We start from the raw sequence: 19434 nt of genomic DNA on the forward strand, positions 1-19434 counted from the left end.
CTGGCGCCACCCCTGACTCTGTGTGAACATCCTCAAATTGTTTGGCGCAATTTGTCAGCATGCAGGTCGTTGACGCAATGAATAGCCTACATTGCAAACATTATATAGTGTAATAATCAACGTTATTTTGTTAATTATATTTTATTCGTTGTATAATGATAGATGCGCAACCCATCGAATACGTTCAAGTTTGCAACCGTTAAAGGAAGCTCAGTGGATGCTTACTTCCGCCGGCAAGTTGAACTGTCAACAATGTATACATTCATGGAGACATTCAATTACGTAAATGCAGATGCTGCTGTCGAAGCTGTCAGAGAAGGGTAAGTCGCTTTGATCTCACCGATTGTTAGCCGAGCCAATGGCGGATCAAGTTCTCTTTTTGCCAGGGTTTCGCAAGTGGCAACGAGGACCTACCGGTAAGGGTCAAGTCGGGACGAGATTGAGGTCCTATTGAATGTTGGGGTCCAGACGGCTATGCTTTCTGGAATCTCCGGAGTTGTAGCCATTTTAATTAATCTACCTATGTAAATGATAAAAAAAACTTTGTTAATGATTTTCTGGCTGCTACGCGGAGAGGGGTAATGGCTGAATGTCTCCTGTGCCACCCCTGGATCCGCCACTGCCGAGCACTCTGTAATAATCTATTCCTCGACTCAAGTGATCGCTCAACTATTATTATACTCGCAGGGAGCTCGATGCGTTCATATGGGATTCAGCGATGCTAGATTACCAGACCTCCCGAGACTGTAATCTCGTCACGGTCGGAGAACTGTTCGGCAAGTCGGGTTTCGGTATCGGGCTGCCGAAAGAAAGTTTGTGGACTCAAGAAGTATCACTGGCGATTTTACATTTCCAAGAGGGTGGTGTAATGGAAAGGCTAGAATCGGAGTGGATCAGTTATCGGAATTGTCCAGTAGTGGGCAATCAGCCAGCAACGTTGAGTCTTGAAAATATGGGAGGTTAGTATTGGACTTGACCGCATTATGGATATATACTTACATAGGCCCTATATAGGCCTACATAATCATTAGGCTTGACGAACATTTCAATTCAGCTAGTTACTAAATTGAATTTCAGAGTTATTGCAACACACCATAATGACGATTGAAGCGACACTATTTGTGAGGATAAAGACAAACACTCTGTTGAAACCACCACACTTTTTTGTACTCAACATTAAGTAAAATTTCAATGGTATTTCACATTTTTCAGCAATAAATAATAACAATTTGTTACATTTTGTATGTTGATTAAACCGTATATTCAAATTTCTGGGTTAAATTTTCTCGCACAGGAACATTTTTACTGATTGCTTTTGCAATAGTTGCCGGTTTTTTCATGATCATTATAGAACGACAATATAAAGCATACCACGACAAGAAGGAACACCAAAAAGAACTAGCTGGAAGAGTTACACTAAAATGGAAGGCGCAAGTGAAGGTAAATATTGATTTATGCCTATATTATACATACATCATAGAGATTATTCAGTCACTAAACTTTAATTCATTAAGCTCTGTCCAATATAGTGGAACATCCGTTCAAAAGGCATTGTGGGTACACGGAGAGCAATTTTACTGCAACCGCGTGGCGGCGCTATATAAAAATAATAAAGGCGCTGCTCTTGTTCGCGTGTTTCCTTAGTTTCTCCACTTAGTAAAATGTTCAAATTTTACTGCAACCGCAGGAGGGCGGATGTTCCATCGATTTTAATGCAAATACGCGGAGCAGCTCATTCTTCTGCTATTAAGTTCTTTGACACTATCAACTTTGATGTCACACGAATCTGTACGGGAAATATCCTCAACATACAGAACAATGCGTATAAATATATAACAAAATGACACGCGTTATCTACACGCGCAAATTTTTCAAACAGACGGAAAAGAACGTTCATCATCATTTATAGCAGAACAAACAACAGAAGCACATGCACATACACATACTGAGATGTACTCATGATTATGTTCATCTGATCATATTGTACATTTATACGTACGTACTTCCAGGTAAGAAATTTTTTTTAATTTGTTTTCTAAACATTAATTATTTTTTATTTCATATAAAGAGATTTTGGAAATCACTTAAGGTCCGATTCGATTTCGAATTATGAAAAGTGTGTAGGCTGTGGCACCGAGACCTCTGACGATTAGTGCCCAAAATTGTTTACAAAAACGTAATGCAATAATAGCATATTGACTACTATTGTATATTTTCGGTTAATATTTCAGCCGCTCCAAATCTCTTTCCTATTCTTCCTTCTTCCTTTATTCTTTCACAATTTTGCGGGGTTTTTTTTCCCTATTTTTCATAATTCTATACACTCACATATAGTCAATTTTTTAGGCCTATGCTAGTTTAGGCTAGACCTCGGCTATGCCTATTACTATATTATTTAAATAAACAATTTTAATAGAAAGATTAATTTAACATGGACATAGTAATTCATACTTAAACAATACATTAAATTTAAATATTAATATAATAACGTTAATGAATAAATAACAATACCTAAAACGTGTACATAGTATCACTACTACAATAATAGGATTAACATTTTTAATCTTATAATAAATTTTATACAGCCGGTGTTATGTATTGACCCAGGCTACTATGGCTAATGACAGGTACGCTTTTTCTATGAATGGAATGACCTGTACGAAACACGAGCTCCTGTAAACCAAACCCAGTACCGTTACGATTTTAATCGTACGGGAAATATCCTCAAGAGCATAAAGTTGCATTTACATAGGATCCGGGCCGCAATTCTGACCGCGTTTCCAAAGCGCTGAACGTTAGCGTCCCTATTGTACACATTATTCGACTTCCTGATCCTCGGTAGGCTTTCCTATCCGAAAATTCGGATTCGGTGTGAATGCACATTGGGGCACGCAAATAAAATCGTTAGACTACAACATACCATTATATCAAAGACTTTAATACGGTCTGCCACAAACTTAATTATATTAAATATTACTTTTACACATCCATAAAATACCATTTTATTAATATTGTCTTGTAATCAATTTATTTGTAAATAATCTGAAACTGAACTGCTTCGATCTGCGTCTAAATGAAAGTTGATAGCCTATTCGGTCTTTCGAAAGAGCAATCAAGTAATTGAAGTTTCGATGGGGTTTTTCAATAAACGTTATCTTTCTTCCAGGAAGTCATTTATTGTATTGCCCAATTCATGTTGCAATGATCTGATATATCAACCGTAAGATATAATTTTAATCATCGTGTTTATAATCGAATTCACCACTAACAAAAGTACTTACGTCGTTCTGTGGCGTAGGTATGGACAATGCCGCCAGTGATTTACCTATTACGTGCCATCAAACATTAAAAGTAGGATGACTTTACACAAAAAAAAAATCTCATGAACAGCTTCGTATCGTTGAATACAATTAAGGATATTCTCTACCGCCATTAACGTATGCTTCGTACTACGCTACGATGCACTAAAGTACGTTTTTGAAAGCATATTTCTATTAAAGGCAAAACATCACTCCTATTTCTAAAGCAATTAAAACACCGGCACGCACGTATTTGTTTGATATTTTAAAGTTGGTTCAACTATATTGCGCCCGTATTTTAATCACGCCAGGCCATCATACTTTATGATAAGGCCTACGTTTTACTGCTATCAGGTCATTGATTGTTATATTGTTGTCAATATTAAACTCATGAAATTCCCAATAGGCTATAAGCGATAAAATATATTTTACGTTTGACTATTTTTATTGTTCTTAATATCCTTGAATATGCTTAAGTAGTTTTTAAAATATTTATGCTAGTTACAATGCCGTATTTGTTGTAAACAATTTCAAGATGTATGAGCATAAGAGTTTCGCCTAAGTACCCACCTCTGTCTCTGGGTCAGATCAGGTGCCTTTAGGGCCCGGTAATTATCTTGCACTGTGACCCGTCACCACCTCGCAACGCCGCTGACGTCGTTTATAACAACAGTTGTAATTAAGCTTTTTTTTGTTCGAAGGTTTGTATGACGAAGTAATAATAATGTAAATGGCTGCTTGTGTTCCACCACGTAGATAGTTCTGAAAAGGACTTTTTTTTTTTAGTTGATATTAACGTCCCAAACTTTTTCTTTTGAAGAAACGACAAGCGGCTGCGGAAGAGCGACGACAGAAACAAACACCGAGTGAGTCAGGATCAGAAGAGGAGGAGATTGCTCTGCTTGAAATGGGTAAGAAATCAAATCCTAAGTAAATGTTTGGTGGTACAAGGCGAACAATAAAGGGCTTGGCACAACCATAGGGGTATAAAATAAAATATAATAGCGGGCCTCAGATTATTCTAAAGCCGATCAGTCGTACGACGGTCGGCAGTGGGATTGACTGACGACGCTATGTCATCTGCTGACTGTCGATACCTGTCTGGGTGGATCGTCATTGAATATTCGTTGCGCGCGCTTCTTTCTTCATGTGAATGCTTCAGCCGTCGACTCGGTGCATATTGGTGTGTCGGGCTTAAAGCCTGGTTTCTTTAAAAATCGCTACACTGTCGCTTTAAAGTGTTTTAAGTACAATCATTGAACTGCGTAGCAGCCCACGCCGCAATTGGGAAGGCTCCCCGATTCGACCGACCAATCAGCATCACCGAAAGCTGTTCGCGATAGCGTGTAGCGATTGTATGGAAACCAAGCTTTACTACAAAACGTCTAGAAATTCTAGCGTGATCCCTGCTTCCTAAATTTATTAAAACGAAATTCAAGCACAATCGGAAGATAATTGTTCATCTCTAATATTAGGTGTGGTTATATTGGCCTATTGCAACTTGTTCCTTGTATCCTTGATGTTGTTAATGATTTTTTTTTTCTTTGTCTAGAAATGGATGCGGTAAATGGACGATGTACAGGGCGTATCGATAAGTTTGACTATAATTCAAAGAGCAATAACCACATACCGGTACCTACTGACACACCAGTATGAAAAGAACGAAGGTCAATTCGCAGACGTCTTTTATAGGCTACGTCACAACGCAATATCAATGATATAGTATTTTGTATATGGTGACAAATATAATCGTTGTATTGTAAAGCCCCTTCCAGACTATAACACAAGTGACATACCTAAATATGGTCATGATGACATCTAATCATGACCATATCATAGGCACATCATGAATAGGCCTATATATGGCACAGTTTTTGTCAAAGAAAATTTGGTAGTGTAGACTGAGCTTATAGGTCGGGTAAAGCCGGTTTTCCACTAGGCGAATTTATTCTCGCATTGGAAGCATTGGTTCATGCGCATGCGCGTTCATATTCCTATCGGAGTTTCTGCGAAGCGAAAAAATGCGCAACCAATCAGAGCTCAGGAAGCGAACCGACGCTTTAATTCGCGCGAATAAATTCGCCTAGTGGAAAACCCTTATTTGTAAATTTAAAAAAAAAAAAAAAAAAAAATTCAATTACAGTATGCACATCGAAATCGCAGCCAGACGACTATTAAAGTTGGATGAAAAATTTCTATATCATTATTACGCATAAAAAGAAATTATATAACATTACCATTGTCCTTATTAGTAAAAGTTAAAATGACAATCATAGCGTACGGTAATAGAACAAGATACTTCATGTATATAAAATGTGTCCAATGCTGTCTAGAAATGGATGCGGTAAATGGGCGTATCGATACGTTTGATTATAATTCGAAGAGTAATGACCACATATCTACTGGCACACCAGTTTGAAGAGAACGAATGTCATTTCGCAGACGTCTTTTATACGTCAGAACACAATATCAATGATATAGCATTTTGTAGACTAAAAATGTATAATACAATTCACAAATACAATTGTTGTACACAAGGTGGGGTACGGTATGGTATTTTATTTTGTTATTTTAATTCGAAAAGTAATAACAACATATATACTGACACATCAGTTTTAAGAGAACGAATGTCATTTCGCAGACGTCTTTTATACGGTACAACGCAATATCAATGATATAGCATTTTGTAGACTAAAAATGTATAATACAAGTGACAAATGCAACCGTTGTACACAAGGAGGGGTAAGGCATGGTATTTTATTTTGTTACAAAAATTATTTCAGTTTATTCACATGAAAACTAAGACGACTAAATTGCATGACAAATTTCTATATCATTATTATTACATAAAAATTAATTATATAACATTAAAAGTACCATTGTTTTTATTGGTAAAAGTTAAAATGACATTTATAACGAATGTGTCCAATAAAAATGAATAATAATATGAATATAATTAAAATGTACAAACACTTTTGCTTTAGACAAACGCTTGCCTTTTTTTGAAGTCTCTTTTTCATTAAAAGTTGTAAAATGACGTACAGTGAAATAGATTAAGTTACTTCATGCTCATAATTTTTCAGGCAAGGATATTCATAATGCAGTAGTGCATCAAAGGATATTAACAACGGTTATTAACCCTCATTGTACTTTAATAATCTCTTTCGAAATGAGTATATACAAAGAAAAGATTAAGAATTTTGCGAGATCATGTTTCGAAATATTCAAACGTCAACCACGGAGCTCAGAAAGCATGTTCCTGTTTACACATTATTTTAACCAGAAGATCATACATGCAACAAGTATTCCAATAAATATATCATAGATCTGGCGGTCGATTGTCGGATTTTGGTTACACATCGTCAACATATTTTAAACTGTATTCCCATTAAGGATTGGTTCACACAAGCAACGCAATACGCCCTCACTACCTAGTACAAAGCGTTGCTTGTATTTCACACCTTGGTTCACGCTTGAGCATGGTTTCCATACAATAGCTACACGCTATATATCGTCGATAGCTTTCGGTGATGCTGATTGGTCGGTCGAATCGGGGAGCCTGATTGCTACGAGCTACGCAGTACAACGATCGCATTGAAAATGCTGAAGTGACAGTGTAGGCCTAGCAATTTTTTAAAAACCAGGCTTTAGCTCACACGCCTGAATTGCTCTACATTGTACGAACGCCCGGTGAAAACATGATGGTGTTGAGCATAGACTGGTTTCCATGAAAAAATCACTACACACTATCGCCGACTCATTTGGCGTCACTTATTGGGCAGTTGAATCAGGGAGCGTTCAATACTGGCAGTAAGAACGCTATAGCGACGGTGTAGCGATTCCATGGAAACCAGTTTTGATTGGTGAGTTGTCAGGTACCTGACTCGGGTATGCTGGACACTCAGGGATGTTCCACTTCTAGTGAGATTCAAGGGAATGCTAAACATACCGTATATACTACAGTCTATAAACTAGTGTCTATAAACTATATCATTATTGAGGATGCTATGTGGTTATCAAGGCGGGTTTGAGGGGAGGCAGTTAGGTCTAAAATTCATGAATTTTCCATAGATAAATATTGGTATTTTAAAGTTCAGGGGCAGACTTAGGGGCCCCTTTTGGAAAATAAAAAACAAAGGGCCCGGGGGATAAAAGTAAGGCCCAAAACCGCCTCAAAGGATATTTCCGGGCGTCTAAGAGAGTGTTATATCTCGATGTCACCCCCCCCCCCCACCACCCTCCCCCCCCCCACCAACTTTCCGGACACCTCTGGATCCGCCCCTGAAGTTAACATCATAAATACACCACTTGTTACAAACTGATACGACACAACGTGTGTTACACCTAAATTTAATGGAGTTCCAGAATTTTGAACATTCCTGATTGTCAAATATCGGCTTGATTTAATACAGAAAAGTCATGTTAGGTAGGCCTACTTTTTAAAAATATTATTACAATACACAAATATTTGTTTTTGTACTACTGCTGCTACGAAATCGAACAATGATTGGATGGTATTTTGAATCCCTTCAGGGTATAATGCCGTACAGGCTTCGGGAGAACGCTTCTAAAACGTATTCATTATCTTGAATTATATAAAAGATATTGAATAATTCTTCACTCATTCAATTATTTAACCAGAAACGTCAACAGAATTCGCCAAAACAATTACAGGATTCAAAATACCCCATGTACTATATAGGCACAATAAACAATTCAGTAAACCACATTTCTTAACGGCCGTATGTGTCCTTGTTGGGCAGAGTGGTATTTAAGGGTTCTAGCAAACCCTCCTTTGGCAAAACTTCCTAAATTCATACTGGTACAGTATTCTGTCACAATAATGTTTGCTTTTGCAGGGGCGGATTTAGGGGGGGGGGGCCGGCCCGGCCCCGGCCCCCCTTTTGGGAGGTAAAAAAAGAAAAAAATAGAGAGAAATAGAAAAAAATGATAGCCCAGAATGCCTCAAATGTTATGTTTGGTCGTCTAGAACACAGAAATTTCGCGGGGGAATGCCCCGGACCTCCTACGACAGTGTTGTCTCAATTGGCCCAACTTTCGGCCCCCCATTCCGGCCCCCCCTTTTGGACATTTCTGGATCCGCCCCTGTTTTGTATGATAATTTTTTATAATAATATATTTACATTAAAGTGCCAGTTGTTATCTTAATGTAAAGTTTATTTAAACACTCAAGCTCCGCGGGCTGTCTCGACCCCACATGCCCAGAAGCCCCCACCCCCAAATTGGATAAATGCTGGTCACTGGACTCTTCTGTATTCTTAGGCTAAGTACCATATAATGATACATATATTTCTATATTCAACTATTCATGTTATATATGCAATTAATCGCCCACGTATATAAAAGTATTCTCGTTTTAAGACTATAGACTACAGAACCTTCAAAGTAGTTCTAAGGAAATGAGTTAATATAAAATATTATAGAAGAATTTATACATGTTGTCTGGTGAGCGAAAGATAAAAACAGTACAAAATTTCTTTTTAATATTCTGGATGAGCAGATCATTTATCCTAATTAAGGTCCAAAGTCCAGTTTACATAGCATAATCACATATGCGCACCCTATTAGTAAGTTATCTCTTGGTAAATTTTTTGACATTCTATAAATATCGTTGGCCTATTGTTTAGTATTAAACAATTGTCTGCCTCAGTATACTAGAATACAATGGTATCGGGGCTTTTTAGTGGATTTCTAAAATTGCTTTTGAACACAGACAGTTACTTTCACGGATGAACAAACAAGCGTTCCATTGTTTCAGATCATCGCTATGTGCGCTGTCATAATAATAACCAGAGTGACATCACATCCTAAAATATATGATTTTCCAACCCACAATGATTTTCGAGACAATATTGCGTAAACCCACAGTCTATTGTGGTAAAACCAATTAGTCTATTGTAATCAATGATCAAATTTATTGAAATCGAAGCATAGGTGATAACAGAGCAGTAGATCTACAAAGTCCAAGTACATTCTGCGAAGCACACCTCCTGTACATTTCCTATTATTAATAATGAAATTCAGTTTATAAACAAAATATAAACAAAATTAATAAAAACAAAATAAACACACAAGGTTCCATATTGTAGTGTTATTTATTTAAACAGTATAGAATTACAGTAATAATAAAAATAATAGCTTTACATTTGATTATATAAATCCCGATTGCATTTAATGCCCCAGTAATTGTAATCATCACATATCATGGATTTGTGAATAAAACATGTAAAATTAGTAACTCAACTTGGTAATCATTTAGCAAACATAAACTTATTTTCAATCACTACTGTATGCTTTTTAAGCATGAGGATTTAAAACCCCAAGTACAATACACAATATTAAATTATTAAATTTTAAAATACGGTATACACTATAGAGAGTTGAAACAAACCAAATTTAATTTTTAACAAAGAAATTATTAAATATTCATTTGAAGATTTACTGTCACATGACAAATCTGGAACACACAAAAACATTAAAAGCATATTTCCATGTTGCTTTACCATGTTAATTCAATTTTGCATTTTGATTCTGTTCATGCAATGGCTAGTGCAAATTGAACTCAGGCTCATGCCTGCAATGAGCATCATATTTAGTGTCGTAGAAATTTTTTTTTAAAAAGTTTATTTTGCTCATTAAATGAATCAAATAATCAACTTCCAATCACACACAGATTAAAAACAATTATTTAAGCTTTGCTACGAAAATATTTAATTGATTACCAACCAACCTAAGAATGAGTGCATAAGTATATTTTACAGTTTATAAAATAAATCTCCATTTAATGAAATAAGGAATTCATACAGTATATCTTTTTTTAGTTCAACAATAGTATATCTGGTAAACAGACTGATGGGATAAAACCTATGTCAGGCCACTTACAGGTGCATTTGAGCTTTAGCAATCTTTCTATAGTTTGTTAGTATTTTGCAGTAGAAATAATTTAAAGATGTTTTCCGTTTCATTCAGCCAGTAGAAAGATTTTATGCAGCTTCATCACTAATCAGATGGACACATTAGTAATACTTTCCACAAAAACCAATTGATTAAACTCTGAATATATTTTCAAACAAAAGTTTAGAAGTTTTTACTCTATATTAATCATAATTTTTAGACACTGAATAATAATTCACTATATAGTTAACATTATTTTACTTTTGTATATAGGCCTAATCATCTGCAAATTGTAGATAATGGAAACGCACTTACACAACTTACTTGCTTATACAATAAAAAAAAAATGTTGATCTACAATAATTACAGTACATATTTTAAGTCTTGTCTTTTTTCCAAATAAATTTAAATTAAATCAAAGAAAAGCGGCCTTGCAGTTTGTCAAATTAATTGAGTGTCCAGAAATAAGCTGATTAACTACCTCTTGGAATATCATTAATTGATCATTGACAAACTCTTATAATACTGTACTATACAACATTTTGCTTTAAGTGTAATTTAATGAATGATTTGATTATAATCAAATTAATAACCATCCCCAAACTCAGAAATATGAACTGTACAAATTTAGTAACATGGTGATTAAAAATGCTATAAAAGTACATCAAAAACATGAAAATACTAGTCAAGTCTGTAGTCCAGTTTCATGAGCTTTCATTGGCTAAAGCCATGGGCCCTGGATAGAGTACTAAGAAGTCAAAAACTGCACCGTACGCAACCACATCCCCCAGTGAAGGACCCAATGCAGCCTTTAGCCAGGGACTTCTTTGTTCTGCTAGTGCTCTAGTCATGTGGTAAGCCCTTATTTGCATATTACTTAAATATAATATGGTACTGGTGTGGTTAACTACAATGTGAATTGCCCAAACTATATGCTCATGTTATACCGACATTATTTCAATACAGTGAGGATATTAATTTTGACTGATTAAGTATTTATCACAAAATATTATCAGACAAGTTCTTGTTTGATATTTTAAGGTTATGGTGCATTATTAAAACATATTTATGTATTTCTTTATGCAATTAATATTACTATGGTACACTACCAAATTACCTGAAAGTTATCCTACCCGCTCTTAAAATACATTGATTGTGATGTTGACAGATACTGGAAGATTTTATTATTAAAAATTGCACAGTTCAATAAAATACCAAGGCCAAATAACAAAATTTCCTTGTTTCCTCACTCACCACTTTTTGGGCGACATAAATGTTTTTGTTTTTTGTTATTTCTAAAATTTTGGGGTTTTTTTTACATCAAAAATGCAAAATTTTAATTGATGACACATTTTATAGTTTACAAATGCATTTTTAAACACAAAGACCATGATAATACTGTAGCAAGAGAAGCAATGACAAATTACAGTATTGACAAATTGTTTACAACACATTTTGCTAAGCAGAGAACATTCTTTGGCATATATTGACAAACTGTGAAAAATATCAAATATCAAATAATAAGTGCCTCCTTCAACAACATTTTGGAAAACCCAGGACGGGAAACAAGGATTCATTGTTACTTGGCTAAATTAATCATTGCATCTTATGCCTAATAAAACAAGTAAACTTGAATATTAATTATAAGTCAGAGGTGACTTACATCACTTCTATTTGCACGGTGGTCACTAATTGAAAACCTATTGGACGTCACAACTGACTCTATAAAGCAATTACTGTCAAGTACAATTTCATACATTATAGGAAACAGAAGCCTTAGGAGCCATTATTCCTTCAAAAATTGCCTTCATCAGGAAATTTACTCAGGAAATATATTTCCTATAGTGTACTCAAAACATGACTAATTACTTATACTACAGTATATAGCAATAATGAAAAAGAAAAACACATTACCTAGTTACCTTTTTTGCATAATTTATTAATTTGAACAAATGACCAGCTATGTATACGAAGTCCACACATAGATAATAGATAAGGAATACATTATCATTAATAATAATACTAATATTACTGTACTACTTTGTAGAATAATCATGAATAATGAAATGTAGAGGAAGAGGTTGTCGAAATGGGATGAATCTACTGTAGGAAAGGAGGATGGAATACCAAAAGCATGGTAATTGGGAAAGAGGCATGAAAGTATGAAAAGTAGAGAAAAATGAAGAGAAGCAAAATATTCAAATAATAAATGGCATGTAGGAAAGCGAGGAGGTATTTCTTAGAGGACTGATAAGAAAGTGTAAATGAACAAATGTGGGAAGGGAGGAAAAAGAAAAGGTATTTGTAATGGTAGGAAATGTATATTAGAGGAAATTTGGGAAAAGGGAGAAGAATGGGAATGTGTGAATCAGGAATGTTGAGGAGTACCGTATTTATTTGAGGGTTTTTTTTGGGAAGGAGGGGCGGGGTGGAGGCGCATTTATTTGAGGGAGGCATTTATTCGAGGGAGTCATTATTTGCTTATTCAAAGTGGGGAATTTCTTTGAATACAGTATTTAAAAATGGAAGCTTAAGCGATGTGTGAAGGAGGCAATTGTGGTAAGGACTGGAATGTGATTATGGGATATGGGATTATGATGATTGCCAATATGGGAAGGACATTCATGTATACGGTATGTGAGAACCACATTCATTCCACAGCATTCTTAATAATAAAAAATAATAATATCAGTGCTTATGGAAATAATGAACACAAAAATTACAATAAAAAAAAAAATATCAAAAATCTTCAGTCTACATTTTGTCATTTTACATTAATTACATAGAGTAACCATCTACCAACTCGCACACATCCCTTGCAGCATTCTTTACATATTCTGAGTTGACAACACAAGTTGTAATATCAGCTAAAATTTTAAAAGCGAATGCAGTTTTTTTATCGTCATCGGACATCAGCTGATTTTGCTGGAAGTATGTGTTAAGCATTGATTTCAGTGAGGTAGATGAACCATGTTCTGATGCATCTGTGTAGTCAGACACTATCCCCTGAATTGGTTTTTTCCACTGTTCATTGAATTCATCAGCTATATTTCGCATTTTACGTGCATCCTATTAAGTAAAAAAAAATATTTAAAATTAAATTAAAAGTAAATAATTATTAAGGATCAATGGAAAAATCAATACAGTTCTATGGTATATGCTGGCACAGAATCTTTATTCATTCAATAATAAGTAAAAAGGAAATTCACTGCTTGCAATTTACAAACTACCTTACAATAAATGATTGAATGCCATGGCTCTACCATATTTAATTTCTTTAAAAGTTTTTTTAATTTATTCAATGAAAGGTTAGTGAGAACATTCAAATACAGGTATAATTGGATTAGATTTATTCTGTTTAAACAGCAAAAATAAACCACGGAAATCAGACTAATTTCCTGTAGAGTCCTTCTGGTGTACACCAGGAAACAACCGTGTGCGTTGAATTCTTTACCATGTACATAGGCCATACGACCAACGGCTTGACATCTCTTCAGACTGGAAATATTTTGTATTTCAGGCGAAACCCAAGTAAAGCAGCGAATGGAATTGGACCAGGTACCAAAGGTTAACATTTTAACTGACTGAACTATACTGCTCTCAGGTGCTTTGTTGAAGATTTTTTCCTTGCAACAATGGATTTACTTTGTAAATATTTGTTTTAAAAATGGGTGGTATGATCAAAGATAAACTATTTGGGTTGTAATTCCTTTAAAAAATCCAATGAACATCATGTACTGTAATTATATATGTATTATTAGATATATACTATTCTATTGTGTGCTAAAAAAAAAAAAAAAAACTCCACTTATTTTAAAATGAAAGTTAAATTCTTTAATAGAATACTTGAGGTTTTTACAATTTAACCTCAGACAGTTAATCAAAACCAACATGTAGTTAATTAAAAAAGTTGGTACCTTTGAAAATAGGCCACCATATTATCCTTTCATATGTTTTTAATTAGACTTTTTTCTGAGAGTTAATTTACTCGGGGAGTCATTTTAACCCTATAAGACCCCAACTGTGATTTTTTTGCGGCCCACGAAAATAAATTAAAAACCCTATGTGTGCGGCCCGCTAGACATCTTTGACTAGAAAATACATTGTTTATTACGGGCCGACACCAATCATCTGTAAAAAGTAATATTAATAAATTTTAGCACATAGTGGCATAAAGCAGTGCATGAAGGTTTTTGGAAGCACAATGGAAACATCTAATTTTGGGTGCGGCCCTCGATGTTAAATCAAATATTCAGTTTGACCCTCCGACCGATTTTTATGCCCACCCCTGCTGTATAAGGTATGATTATCAAGGAACCATACGACTGGTAGCAAATTAATCCAAGAGGACTAATGAACAAAATAAAAAGAATGCATACAGTACCTCTTTAGTCACACCAGGACCACTGCCAATGGAATCATAACCATCTATTTCAATATCAGAACTTTGAGACCTTTCATAACCAGTAGGAACAACTTTAAAAAAAAGGAAAGAAAAAGATTTTTCTGTTTAATAAGTAATAATGGTGCCAGGATTTGCCAGAAAAGGAGGGGGCATGGAGGGGGAAGGCAATTTCATAGGTAGCTTAGAACTTCTTGAAGGGGGTCTAGGGACAATTACTCCAGAAGCTATGGCAAATAGCATGTTTAAAGGCTTATTTAACCAATTTCAGAGTCTAAAAATCTGTAAAAATATGTAAATTCCTATTCTAAAACACAGCAAGAGAGAGCATGAAAGACAAGAAATGGAGAAATGATGCTAATAAAATGTTAAGAAGAAAAAGGACAGGTAAAAGTTGGTCATGGGAAACAATACTGTAGTCTGTGTATTTTGCTTAAAAGGTTCTAATTGTCCTTTTTGATTATTCTGTTCATGGAAGTATATTTAACTATAAACATATCACAATACTGCACCTTTTGGAGAATAATAAAATTTACCAAGAATTATTTCCTGATACAGTACAATATACAATAACTTTCCTGTATTATGACTGTTTCCTCGATAACAAATTTAGAACAAAAACTGTATATAATTAAATAAAATTCTTTCATTATATTTCATCATCAAAAGAAGTGGATTCTACGCAATGCATGTGATTCATCCAGACAATTTTCTTATTTTGAATTTTTTAGTAGGTATCGGTTGTAAAAATTGTACAGTTTTTCAGGTTATTCTGAAATTTTTTAATTGTATAAAAATACCAAGAATGAATAATAGAAAGCATACTGTACAGTATTGTAATACAATATAGGTCAAACTGGCAAGCTACTGTAGCTACCAGAGGTGGACATATTAGGAATACAAAATACACTTCTTTTTTATAAGAACCAGTAAAATTTTACCCATGCTCAGTGTTTACATTTTTTTGACAACTTCAGGCTCAAAATGTTCTTATTTTGTTACACTTTTCAAACATGGAAAACTCTTATTGTACAGCAGTATAGAGTACCACAGTCATGTCGTCACAACACCAGGTGGCGCTCTCTGGACGTTGGTTACCGTTCATTATGCCCCTACGTCTGAATGACTTCATAATCTTAATGGTTTAGAATAAGCTTTCTGGAATAGGCATTTTAAAACCTAATAATTTACCATCAAAATGCACTAAAAACACAAAAAGCTCACATTATATTAGTTATAGAACACACATTTAATCATCAATTAACATTTACAAAGAAAAATTTAGATACAACTTCTTAATAATTACGTTAGAAATTGGGATCAATGGTTTGTCGGTGGAGAAAATGGCATCGGTTGAACGTATTTTGTGTCGCCGATAGCAACGAAGTAGTACAGTATCATCTGGTATCGTGACATAACACTGTAGTACTCTATATTACTGTACTGTATATATTATAGAGGAATACGTAGTTACTTACACCTACTGAAAATAAGGCAATTAAAAGCTTCATTTGACATTTTTTCTCAGCCTCAATTTGTTCTGAACTTTTAAGCAATGTCAGCCTGTGTTCTTATAAAATGTGTTGTTATATAAAAATAAAAGGTAGAGTGGGACCTCCCAACTATGGTCAGGACTAAGGTAGAAAATTTTAGGGCTATGACATGTCTTGCTGAGGTGGATGCAGGATTTGGTGGTAGGGGGTGCATGAGAGTCCAAGCCATCTCAGCCCCAACAAGAGAAAATTTTGAGAATATGAAACTCAAAATCTTAACCAGGTCCGTGGGGGGATCGGACGATCCTCCCACAGAATAGAGAGTTCCGCTCTACTTACTAGACCAACACAAAACACAACTTAGTGCGATTTATGCACAATGTGTGCCTTGGCCTTATAAGCCTATGACATGCACTGTAGTTTTGTGTGACTATACTCAAAAGACATTCTGCATAGTAAACAAAGATGATGATGATGATGATTCTTCAATATTTGCACATATCAAATTGATTCAGATTTAATTCACGAAAATTGTATAAATTCATTTGAAAGCAGCTCAAAAACACCAGAAGAGCATTTGGAATGGTTTTCAACATTTTTCCAGAGAACCCCTGGACCCCAAAAGTTCACTCAGATTGAAAAAGATCCCCCACCCCCCATTATCAAAGCTGGTTACGGGCCTGTTAACAATATTACTTTCATATGATAACAATAATAAAAAATAATATTTCAACATTACAATACAATTATATTTTTAAATACAATTTTTGGGGGTGTGATCGCACCGTATGCACCCCCCACCACCATGCATCCGCCTCAGTTTAGATGGCCGGAAATGAAACTCTTTTGACTTAAATTTAACTTTACTTTTTATTGCGTTAATTTCATTTTTAATGTATTAAAAAAAAACATGTAGGGGCCCGGTAATGTCCTGCAAATACAATTTTGGTCTAATAAAAGTAGCAATCTAAAGTAAAAATTTGTTCATGTGATTGTAAAAAGCTTCTTTGATCTATGATTATTACGTAGACCAATGCCTGCCTAGGCCACTAGGTCCCAGGACAGTTTTTTGAGAGCTACCATATCACCTTCTAGGCTGGCCTCAGGCCACCAGACCCAGCAGGCCAGGAAGCCTAGCTAGGCCTACATAGTAATTCTGATCTGATGGGTAAAAATATGTAAACCTAAGATATATATGTTAACATGCATAAACATGATCAAATATATCACGTCGAAAAGATGGTTCTTTAAAGTTTAATACCTCGGCCTAGATATTCTTTTTATCTGATTTTTACCCCATACCATACAGGGAAAGGGCTGGGCCTGGCCCTATGACTAAGTTATGCCTGCTGCAGTTGCCGCTAGCCTACCTAGGCCTATCTAAGCCCTAACAAAATACAAAATATTGAAATGAATTATGTCGTGCTTACTTTCATCGATCTTTTCAGAAGAGAGATTGGTATTTTCCTTGAGATAAAATTTCAGTAATTCCGTAGTACGAGTCATTTTGATGAGTATTCTATCCACAAACACTGACAGACAGAACACTTCCAGCGATACTTCGTTCGACGACGTGTGATAGAAGTCTTGCATGCGCCTCCCCACACCACGCTCTGTTTTAAAGGTCGAGGAATCTATTGTTCCAGTCGTTTGTAACTGTTCCCGCGTCAACGATCAATGCGGATAACAAGGGAGTCTGAATCATAAACGCGTTTCCCATTCTATTTTTAGAAAATTACACTTTTATGACAGTTTACAAAATGACTAAAGGCCAACTCAACAGCGTCGGCCGACGCAGCCCGACCCGATTTATCGTCGGGGACAGTCTTTAGCCGTCGTAAGAAATATTAAACACGTTTAATATTCTACTACGCGACTGCCCCCGACGCACACCATCGCGTCTGCGTTCAACTCACACAGACCCGACGCGACAAACAAATGGCTGCGTCGGCCGACGCTGTCTGAGTTGGCCTTAATATAACAAGAAATCAAGGAGATGTCAATTTGAAAAATATTGCAGATATTAAACCGTAGCCTAATTTACCAAACAGTTACAGTATTTACAATTTATTCGTCCAGGCAAAACGAAAGTGTTTCAGGCATACATAAGGACTACTAAAAATAATTATTCTAATTTGATGTTGTAAATAAAATATATAGTAATTCAATCTACAAACAATACAAGTTGAAGACCATGAAACAGTTTTTCCTTTTCAGTTATGCTGATATGCCTAGATATCAGTCATAAATCCTTAAAAGAAAGAAAGAAAGAAAGAAGAAGAAGAAGAAAAAAAAAAAAAAGAAAAAAAAAACAGTAGTAGGCGTTTGCTATATTTAGAAAAGAGAGTTTAGGTATGTTCCGAATGTCATAGACCTAAATAATATGCCTACTTAAACTTATTCTAAAAATATTTTGCAATTTTTTGAAATGATAAACAGGTATCAAAACCTCACAACAATACGTATTGATTGATATTTTCAGTTGTTTGAAATTGATGTTATATAATCGACAGAACACTTACTTGATAAATGTTAGCGAGAGTGGCGTAGAAAACAAAATAAATGCAGCAAGTGATAATACAAAAAGAAGTGCACGGCAAAAATTAAAAATCTCTTTCTTGGTCAGCTACTTTTGATAAAACTGTTTTACTGTTAATTTATATTCCCTTATGATAAATTTACAAATTTATATGCAAACCTACTCAACTTTGATGGAAGGCTGTTCTCAGTGTGCTACTGTTGCGTTTTGAGTGTTATCGTCTGATGATGAGGCGGAAACAACAACAATGTTGCTTTGGATACTAGTTGGTTACGGTGCGCGTAAGAAATTACGCTTCTACACGCCTTTTCGCTTTACGCACAACTTGCGTATTATGTAGAGGGCGCAATAACAAGTAATCTCTACACGTCTGATTTAATCACTGAGAATGCAAATGTAGGCCTATCTGTATTTATATATAATAAAGAAAAAAATATAATCGGACATCAAATAAAAAAAGCAGACCAAAAAAAAAAAAAAAAAAAAAAAAAAACAATATAGAGGCACATTTTGATCATCATTACCTTATTTATTATGGTGTTGATTTCGTTCAACTAAGTAATAATAAGTCTTTACATAAAAAAAAGAAACATAACCATGAAATATCCTGATACTACAAAGAAAACCAATAACGAAAAACGGCATGAATGGCAGAAGAATAATTTCCACTGCTCCGTTCTCCAGCACTTTGAAGCCCGGCCATAAAGTTATAGGGGCTCTCTGGAAACAGTATTCACAGTGAACATTCACAACATACAGTAGGCCTAATAATTTTCAAAAATATAA

The 19434-nt window shown here is 35.0% G+C and overlaps 2 protein-coding genes across 5 annotated transcripts in view; one reads left to right on the forward strand and one right to left on the reverse strand.

Annotated features, from left to right (window-relative positions):
* Window positions 1-6681, forward strand: part of LOC117115293 (glutamate receptor ionotropic, NMDA 1-like) — a 27367-nt gene extending 20686 nt beyond the window's left edge. For 3 of the 4 annotated variants that reach the window (XM_033259039.1, XM_033259021.1, XM_033259030.1), the window contains 5 exons: window positions 163-320; window positions 688-959; window positions 1295-1440; window positions 4120-4210; window positions 4852-6671. In XM_033259039.1, coding sequence (XP_033114930.1) covers window positions 163-320; window positions 688-959; window positions 1295-1440; window positions 4120-4210; window positions 4852-4955 — 771 coding nt within the window. In that variant the 3' untranslated portion in view covers window positions 4956-6671. Of the gene's footprint in view, window positions 1-162; window positions 321-687; window positions 960-1294; window positions 1441-4119; window positions 4211-4851 lie in introns of all 4 variants that reach the window. The other variant, XM_033259047.1, reaches the window with a different exon arrangement.
* Window positions 6682-9396: 2715 nt separating this feature from the next.
* Window positions 9397-17722, reverse strand: LOC117115313. The gene is made up of 3 exons (XM_033259056.1): window positions 17540-17722; window positions 14599-14690; window positions 9397-13283 (listed from the first exon to the last, which is right to left on the reverse strand). The coding sequence occupies exons 1-3, from the start codon at window positions 17700-17702 to the stop codon at window positions 12993-12995; spliced, it is 546 nt and encodes a 181-aa protein (XP_033114947.1). The 5' UTR covers window positions 17703-17722; the 3' UTR covers window positions 9397-12992.
* Window positions 17723-19434: the final 1712 nt, after the last annotated feature.

The sequence above is a fragment of the Anneissia japonica genome, unplaced genomic scaffold (genome assembly GCF_011630105.1).
Source record: "Anneissia japonica isolate Jap-2015-1 unplaced genomic scaffold, ASM1163010v1 scaffold199_len4679917_cov187, whole genome shotgun sequence".
NCBI lineage: Eukaryota > Metazoa > Echinodermata > Crinoidea > Comatulida > Comatulidae > Anneissia > Anneissia japonica.

What these genes read in the sequence shown, in the direction of transcription:
- LOC117115313 (XM_033259056.1), bottom strand. Translation starts at nt 17,702, where the DNA reads ATGCAAGACTTCTATCACACGTCGTCGAACGAAGTATCGCTGGAAGTG. An exon ending in TTCTGAAAAGATCGATGAAA is followed by an intron (nt 14,691 to 17,539) that starts GTAAGCACGACA and finishes TTTTTTTTAAAG; the next exon opens with TTGTTCCTACTGGTTATGAA. An exon ending in GTCCTGGTGTGACTAAAGAG is followed by an intron (nt 13,284 to 14,598) that starts GTACTGTATGCA and finishes TTTACTTAATAG; the next exon opens with GATGCACGTAAAATGCGAAA.